Genomic DNA, 8,816 nt, shown 5'->3' with positions numbered 1-8,816 from the left:
AACGGGGAGACACAGCGGCCAGAACGGACTGCAGGTGGAGAGGGGTTGGTGGGCAGACCTGGCCAGCGCTGCCCTAGGCCCCCGTGTGTGTACCGCACTTCGGGGCGATCTCAGGGCTTTTCTCATGTCTCGAGGCCTGTCTCACCGAGCTTTAGACACGGACCCATGCAGATGCTGCGAGTCCACAGCTATGGGTGGGGAGCTGAGGGGGCTGTGGGCCCGGATCCGGAAGACGACCGGCGAGCGCGCGGAGCCGGTGGCTCAGGAACCCGGAGCGCCCGGGCAGCGCAGCGCCCCTCGCAGCTGGGGGCGGGGCGCGTGACGCGCGGCGAGGGCCAATGGGGCGCGCGCCCGGGGCCGAGCCTCCTGCGAGCCTTCGCAGCGCTCGTGGCGTCACGTGAGCCGCCCGGAGAGAGCGCAGAGCGAGCCGCGGCCGGCTGTAGCTCCGCCGCAGTGACCGCCGGCCAGCGGGCGAGTGAGCGAGCGCAGGACCCGCGGCTCGGCCCGCGGCCACCGCCGGACCGGGAGCCAGGCCGCTGCCCCCAGCCCAGACCGCTGGGCCTCAGGATCACCGGTGCCTGGCCGCGGGCCGGGCGTGCGCCAAGTCCAGGTGGGAGAGGCGCGGCGAGGCCGCACGACCGCGTTGACGCGGCCACCGGCGCCCAGTGGGCTGGCTGGGACTCGGGGTGGGGGGCACTGGCCGGCTTCTGGGCATGTGGCCTGGCGCCCGCGCCGCTGTTCTTGCCTCCGCGCGCGTGTCCAGGGAAATGTCGGAAGAGCGGGGCAGGGGTTCGGCCAAGCCCTTGGGAGAGTAACCCCCAGTTGCCCACCCGCACTTTCTCGGCGCAGGTCCGGGCCGCCTCCTCGGCTCCTGGCCCCCGTGTCCCTGTGCGCTTTGCAGGCCTGCCCTTCCATATGGCGGGCACTCGGCGGGGCCTGGCCAGACGAGCGGGTAGGCGGACGCACCCGCCTGCCCAGGCCGGGGAGGCGGGGGACAGAGGGACCTGTGGCGAAGGGGTTACTGTCGGTCAGCAGCCTCGGGCTCCGGGGGAGGGGGCACAGGCCGAGGACATGGTGACCAGCGGGCAGCAATCCAGTGCTCTGCCGAAGGGTCTGAGCGGGCTCCCCACGCCTTCCTTTCCTAGTCAAGGTCCACATGCGCGCGGGCACCCACGCTGGCTCCACGCGCGAGTACGTCGCGGACACACTCCCGCACAGCCACTCCGGCTGCCGCGCACCACGCCCCGCACACGCACAGTCACAGGACATGAACTCACACCCCTTTGCGCACACCCGTACCGTTCACGTCTCGTACTCCGACTCCTCACTCGGAGTCTCCCGGCCCGTGCCACTGAACATTGGCAGAATGATAACGGAGGGGTGGCGGCGGCGGGAACAGTGGAGAGGCCACTCTACCCTCCCTGGCTGTCGGATACCTTCATTCCTCCCCAGTGTGGTGTTCTCTATGGAGCCCTTCCCCACTCTGGGGGGGAGGGGGCACAGATAGAGGAGCTGTTTTCTCGCCCAATCCCTGGAGCGTGACAAAATCACCAAACGCCTGAACCCCTCAAATCACCCCCCCCCCAAGGACCGGGTGGTTCCTGAGGCTCCTCAACCTCCCTATAGGTGCGAGGACGCCGGGCTCGGCGACTTTGGGGCTTGCTGGCGGCAGGGGTAGCAGAGACTCTTATTTTGAAGGGCGGCCCCCACCCGCCACCCCCGTGATTTGCACGCTGACCCAATGGCAAGCCCTTGGCCGGCGCTGGGCTTGTTATCAATTACATGTTGTTCCTGCAGCCGCTGTGTCCCCGGGAGAATAAACAGCAGGCTGGGCCGGGCCGGGGGAGGGGGCGGAGTCCAGTCGCCTGCCGGGGCTGGTGCCCAGAACAGTGCGTCCCCTCCCCCTGCACGCAGCCTGGGCCCCTGGCCGTGCCACGTGCTGCTGTGTTTTAGGGGCTGGAGCCGGCTCCCGCCCTGGTGTGCCCTCTCTCTAACGCCAGCGTCCCTTCTAGGCTTTCAGTGCTGTGTCCAGCCCCAGCCGCTCAGCCCTGCATTAAGACCCTGCTGCCTCATCCTGGCAGTTCTACTCCAAGTCTTATTTTGCCCCCTCCTCCTCCTGACTCTCCACAGCAGTACCTTTCACTCATTCAATCAGCAAATTCTGCCAGGTCTTGTTTTAGACTCTGGGATATAGCAGCGGACTGCACAGTCAGAACAGCTTATATTGTGGTGAGGAGGTAAACAGAAAATAAAGTACAGAAACACATAACTAAGATAGTCATCGCGCCCCTCCCCCCCCAACTGCCCGGAAGAATGCAATGTGGGATGATGTAATAGAGGGTGGTCAGGGAGGCCCCCACAAGGAGTGACTTCTGAGCTAAGATCTAAATAAGGTACTCCCAGGTGGAGAGCTGGGGGAAGAGGGATCCACAGAGAGGGAACATCCAGGGTAGTGGCCTGAGGCCCATGAAGCTGGGAGCTTGGTGCACAGTTAGTGTGGAGTGGAGCAGATGGAGGTGATGTCGGGGAGAGATGAGCAGGGCACAGGTGCTGGATGCTGGGAGAAGGCTGGGTTACCTTTCCTTGGGGAAGTATTGGAGGTTTCCTTCCACCCCATCCTATTGTACTTATTTCCCCCACTCTTTATATCGTTACTTCTGTGTGTAATTCAGTTTATATCTCAAAAAGTCCTTTAAAAAGAATGTACCACCACAATACCATCGTCACACTTAAAAATATTAACAGTAATTCCTTGATATCATGGAATAGTCAGTTGGTGATCACATTTCAAGGGAATTTTAACTGGGCAGGAACATGGCCTGATTTGCCCCCTTACCACCAGTCATGGCCTCTTCCCAGGTTCCTTAGCATTGCAGCAGAGGGGCAGAAAGACGATGTGTTCCTCCATTTGCAGGCTAATCCTAACGACTAGTATTGACCAGTGCCTGTGCGCTCAGCATGTGTTAGCTCACTGGACTCAAAACAACCTGGGAATTGGGCACTGTTAGCAGCATCCCCACCCAACAGACCAAGACAGACACAGAGACATTGTGTCACCTGCTCAAGGTCACTCAGCTGATAAGTTATAGAGGCAGGAGCAGAGCCTCCTGCTCAGAGGGTGGGCAACAAGGGTGGGGGAGCTATAGGACTTGGCCCAGCTTCATTGCCCTTTACATTATCTGGCACTTTCATTCCTTCTCAGCACCTGATTTGAATAGTGTGTATTTTAAAACTCCCAGTTTTAAGTCCTTAGCTGATTATTTAAACTAAAAGCCAAATGTCCTGGCAAAACTGCCCCTGGGGGTGCAGACTTGCCAAGGGCATTCACCTTGCCTTGTTTCCTGGAGCTCTGTGAAGCTTCCCAGATGAGTGGAGAACTGAGATCAAAGGTCCTGGGCCATTGGGGGCATAGAACAGTTGAGAAAACAGATTTGGGGAGATCCAGGACTTGCTCAAGGTCACAGCTGATGATGACCCTGGCCCTGGGAGTTCTCTGCCTGTCGCTGAGCCTCTTGAACATTGGGCAGTGCTGGGTGCCAGGCCCAGGAGTGGTCCTAAGGACAGAGCATAGGGATGGGTGCAGGGGTGCTGCCAGGTAGCAGAGAATCTCAGCCTTCAGGTGCAGAACACTCCCCTCCCCAACCTTAGTAAACACTCAGCCGTGGTCACTGAGCCGGGACAAAGGTCTTCAGAAGTGGCCCTGTCACAGCCTGATACTGTTGACTCTCCTTGGACACCGGACCTAGCATGGCCTTCAGAGGACGCAGATTTCCCCTTTCTGTTGAGATTCTCTAAGGCTCTCCTGGGCAACAGCTGCCACACTGGGAACTGGGGACACATCAGATACCCTACAGCCCAGTCTGTCCTCATGGAGAGCATGGTCTAGTGGAGAGACGGTAGTTAGCTGGGCCTTCCCAATGTGTTAAATGCTCTATGGGTGCAGGCCAAGGGGGAATTCTCTACTGCCCCAGTAGGATAGGCAGTTGTGAAGTCACGTGAGGTAAGAGCTATGCCAGTTCTCTGGGTTCTGGGTCTACCTCTGCTCCCATAAATTCTCCCCATGGGCAGGGTCTTGTCCACCCAGTAGTAGAGCCTCAGTAAAGTGTCCGTTTATTCAGGCCTGTCCTGCCTCTTCCGTTTCACAGAGGAAGCAGCTGAGCCCAGAGGGGTCTGAGAGCTGGAGGATGGGTGAGCTGCCCTCTTCAGATGGGGAAATAAGGCCCTTGAGGGCAGGTGCGATGGGTCTTTAATTTTCTGCTACAAAGTAGACTTACCTGATTAAAATACAGATTATCCAGTTAAATTTGAATCTCAGATAAAACAATTTTTAATATAAACGTGTCCCATACAGTATTTAGGACATATTTACATTAAAAGTTGTTCATTTTTAAAATATGAAATTCAACTTTAACTGACCAGCCTGTATGATTATTTGCTCAATCTGGCAACCCTGCCCAAGGCCCAATACCACAGGGGTCAGAAGGCCAACGGCCATTCACCTTCCCCCCTCCAGTGACTCAACAGGAATGAAGCTGAGGTCAGGTGTCCTCAGAAATCTAGCAACACCAATGAATTGCATGGGTTCCCCGACCTTGGCTGTTCTGAGGTGCAGAGAATTTACGTACAACTTTCTCATACACATTCACACTCAATCATTCACAGACACATGTGTGTTCTTTACCAGAATTGTCCTGGAAAATGATTGAAAGCAAAAGTGCCCTGGGTTGTGCAATGGCCTTGGAGAGCACTCTTGCAAACAGGTGGTGCAATTTTGGAAAACACTCTTGCAGACAGAGTTCTCCCAAGGGACAGATGGAGGCAGGATCCAGGCATTTGGCAATGGGGTGCTATTGGCAGGTGGTGGAGGGGGGTGCCACAGACCCATGATGTGGCAGGTGAGTGCGCTGTCCTCCTGACTGGCCCTCCCTTGTTTCTCTCTGCAGCTGCCACTGGCACGGCCAGGCCAGCATGGTGGATCACTTGCTTCCAGTGGACGAGAACTTCTCGTCACCTAAGTGCCCAGTTGGTTATCTGGGCAATAGGCTGGTAGGGCGGGCATACCACATGCTGCCCTCGCCCCTCTCGGAAGACGACAGTGACGCCTCCAGCCTCTGCTCCTGTGCCAGCCCTGACTCGCAAGCTCTCTGCTCCTGCTACAGCGGTGGCCTGGGAACTGAGGGCCAGGACAACATCTTGGACTTCCTGCTGTCCCAGGCTACACTGGGCAGTAGTGGCAGTGCCAGCATCGGGGCCAGTAGTGGCCCTGTGACCTGGGAGGCCTGGCGAAGGGCACCGGTCCCTGTGAAAGGAGAGCATTTCTGCTTCCCTGAGTTTGCTGTGAATGACCCGGATGATGTACCAAGGCCCTTCCAGCCCACCCTGGAGGAGATCGAAGAGTTTCTGGAGGAGAACATGGAGCTGGGGGTCAACGAGGCCCCAGAGAACAACAGCAAGGACTTGGAGGCCTGTGGCCAGCTCTCAGCCGCACCACATAGGAGCCATGTCCATCCTGGGTCTGGTGGGAGAGAGCGCTGTGCTCCCCCACCTGATGGTGCCAGTGCAGGTGACACCCAGGGCCCAAGTGGGGGGTCTGCACCTGATGGCCCTGTCCCCTTGCTGCTGCAGATCCAGCCTGTGCAGGTGAAGCAAGAATCAGGCACAGAGCCCGCCTCCCCTGGGCAGGCCCCAGAGAGTGTCAAGGTAGCTCAGCTCCTGGTCAACATCCAGGGGCAGACCTTCGCACTCTTGCCCCAGGTGGTGCCCTCCTCGAACTTGAACCTGCCCTCCAAGTTCGTGCGCATTGCCCCTGTGCCTATTGCCGCCAAGCCCATTGGGTCAGGACCCCTGGGGCCCGGCCCTGCTGGCCTACTTATGGGCCAGAAGTTTCCCAAGAACCCAGCAGCTGAACTCATCAAAATGCACAAATGTACTTTCCCTGGCTGCAGCAAGATGTACACCAAAAGCAGCCATCTCAAGGCCCACCTGCGACGGCACACAGGCGAGAAGCCCTTTGCCTGCACCTGGCCAGGCTGTGGCTGGAGGTCAGTATGGCGGGTGACAGGCTGGGTGGTGAGTGTGGCCCTCTCATCTCTGCTCCCCTAGGTATGCAGCCAAGGCTGAGGTCTCCACCATTAGATAAGGCTGATAGGGAAGGGGAGAGGATGGCCAGATATCTGGTCCCTCCTGCTTACTAAAGCCAAACCAACTGGTCTCCAGATAAGGCTTGCTTGGTCTTGTGCTGAGGGTGAGGGGCTAAAACAGGGAAGAAGGGCTCTCAAAGTCATAACAAAGCCAGTTGAGAACTACTGGGCTTGGGCTATATGTGCCAGACCAGGCTGTGACAGTGTGCATTGCTCCCTCTGTGCCTTGTACACCCTAAATGGTAAATACCACCCTTACTCCCATCTTACTGTTGAGGAAGCTGAAGCTCAGACTGGCTAAGTAACTTGCCCAAGGTCACAGCACTTTGCAAATTAGATTTGAACCCAGGGGGTCATATCAGAACAGAAAATGCTGTTCCCCAACCAGAGGGTCCAGTTTTGCTTGTAGACTTCCCTGGGCCTATGGGCTGGGCCTGGCCCTTGTTCCCCCAGGGGACTTGGAGGTGTGTTGGAGAAGCCGCAAAGGCTTTAACCACAAGGGAGGACCTGGCTGGGGGCGGTGACCCAAAGGTAGAAGACTCCTTCCAGGCTCTACTCTGAGTGGCACAATGGGAGAAACCGACTCTCAAAGGGCAGGGCTCTTGCCAGGGTTACCCAGCCTGAGCATGGCACAGCTGGATGGGGCCCTTGTGGATTGCTGTCTACTCGAGGCCCACCTTCTTTGGTCAGGGTGTGCCCACCTTTTCCTGAAAAGCAGACAGCTGGCCAGGAGCGCTAATGCTCAGAGATGACACAGCTGGGCTCTTCCTAGTTTGGGATGCCTACCCCACTGGACTCTCTGGACTGCCTGGGAGGGTGACTTGTCCTTCCAGCACGTTCCCTGGCTTTGCTGCTGTGGCTGCTGGTACATGTGTGAGACATCAACATGGCACGCTTGTCTGTGTGTAGAACCGGCTCTTGCAAGTAGCTGTGTGTGTGCACATGTGTATGCATACTGCTTTCTTCATGTGTGTCTCCGTGTGCTGCATGACCATAAGTGTTTGTGCACCTTATCCATGCGTGTGCTTCCGTGTCGGTGTGGTACATGGGGTAGTTTGCAGCTTTTGTTGTTTTGACCAGAGTCTCATCTGAAAGCTCATGAGAGCTGTTCCCAAGGTGGAAGGTGCCACTCCTGGAGTACTGGCTGGCCCAGGACTGGAGCTGCGACTAGAACTGTTTGATGCGATGCTGCCAGCCCCTTTCCATGGTGTGCAGAGCTGGCCATAGAAGGGACTTGTTCCAAATAGTGTCTTGGATTATGGAGGCCCTTCCTGAGTGAAGGCATCCCCCACCCCTAACACCCAGAAGGCGGCCATCAGCAGACCCGCAGGGCTTCTGTGAAAGCCCACACTGCAGCCGCACTGCTCTGAGTGTCAGTACTGTTGTTGCATGCCTCTCTGAGCCTGGTGCTGCAGTCTGCCAAGTGGGCCCTGAGGTGACAGGTACACTTGCAGGACAGCTTGTGAGGCCTGAGGTGGTGGCAGCTGTGCAGTGTGGAGTGGTCAGCGCTCGGGACAGGGAGGAGCCCAGAGACGTGGGGCCTTAGAGGCAGGTGCTCAACGGCAGACAGGAGGGGCACTGAGATGCCTCAGGTGGGGGCAGCTGGCAGCAGTACTTGGAAAGCCCAATCTTGGCCAGCCTCCAGCTTGTTGGTGCCCTAGGGGTATTTCCCCTGCCCAAGGCTCAGTTTCCTCATCTGTAGAGTGGAGGGCCAGCTCACTACCTCTCTCTACCAGGGCTGTCCCCTTCTCAGTGGTAGTATTGTCACTTTCATACCAGATCATCGTCTGAGAATGGAAAGTGTTCTGCCCAGCTTTCACACTGGTGGTACCCCTTCTCAGAGGCACCCCCATACTCACAGGGACTCCTCTTGGATGCATTCTCCTCTTTGTGGGGGGCAGGGCTGGGGAGAAGTTGGGTAGCTGGCTTGGCAGAGCGCTGGTCCGACTCTCATGATGAGCTCATCTTCCTGGACACTGTCTCCTGGATGCTGCTGACTGTTGGCAAATGTCCCCTCCAGTTGGGATAGGGCTGGGTGGGGCTACAGAGAGGAAGGGTGTGGTCCTTGGTGAAGGCTACCTACTTGGCTCACTCCACCAGTAGGAGGAACCTGCCTTCTTCCAGGCTGTACCAGAGAGCAGACGGGACCCTCAGCCCAGAGTACATCTTAGATAGGCAGATCTCATACCCGACATGGTAGCCTCAGGAGATAGTGAGTTCCCCATAGAAGGAGGTATGTAAAGAAGAGTGTGATTTGTGGAGGGGATTAAGCTCTGTCATTGTCTAAGCTCTGGCCGGCGCTGGTCGTCTTACTCAGGACCCACTTGGCAGGGAAAAGCATGGTGAGTGCCTGGCATGGTCCCTGTGGAGTCAATCCTAGAGCCATCCCTACGTCTAGGCACTCCCAGGGCTTCAAAGGGCACCCCCAGCTTCTCCCAAGGTCCCTCCAGATTTTGGCCTTGGTGGGGTCACACGTGGCAGAGGCACTGGGTGCTGAAGGTGCCTAACTCTCAGGAGGGCTGTTTTTCTGAAGATTTGAGAGTCCTCAGTTGGCCTTCAGGGATCCTGAACATGAACACAAGATGTGCATGTCCCATAAATGTGGCCATAGCCTTCAACTGAGGGTCAAGGGTTGAGGGAGACATGGTAGCAGCCGGGCAGGAGAAGTAATGATGA

General features: G+C 57.4%; 1 protein-coding gene across 3 annotated transcripts in view; it reads left to right on the top strand.

The window, feature by feature from the left end:
- The first annotated feature begins 389 nt into the window (after positions 1-389).
- KLF15 (KLF transcription factor 15) overlaps positions 390-8,816 on the top strand; it is a 57,721-nt gene continuing 49,294 nt past the window's right edge. Inside the window, exons 1-2 of one of the 3 annotated variants that reach the window (XM_081078635.1) lie at positions 390-610; positions 4,944-6,041. In XM_081078635.1, the coding sequence (XP_080934761.1) occupies positions 4,969-6,041 (1,073 nt within the window). In that variant the 5' untranslated portion in view covers positions 390-610; positions 4,944-4,968. The remainder of the gene's footprint in view (positions 611-4,943; positions 6,042-8,816) is intronic. The other 2 variants (XM_081078633.1, XM_081078634.1) reach the window with 2 other exon arrangements.

The sequence above is a fragment of the Rhinolophus hipposideros genome (genome assembly GCF_964194185.1).
Source record: "Rhinolophus hipposideros genome assembly, chromosome: 17".
Lineage (NCBI taxonomy): Eukaryota > Metazoa > Chordata > Mammalia > Chiroptera > Rhinolophidae > Rhinolophus > Rhinolophus hipposideros.
This window is presented reverse-complemented; position numbering and strand designations above follow the sequence as displayed.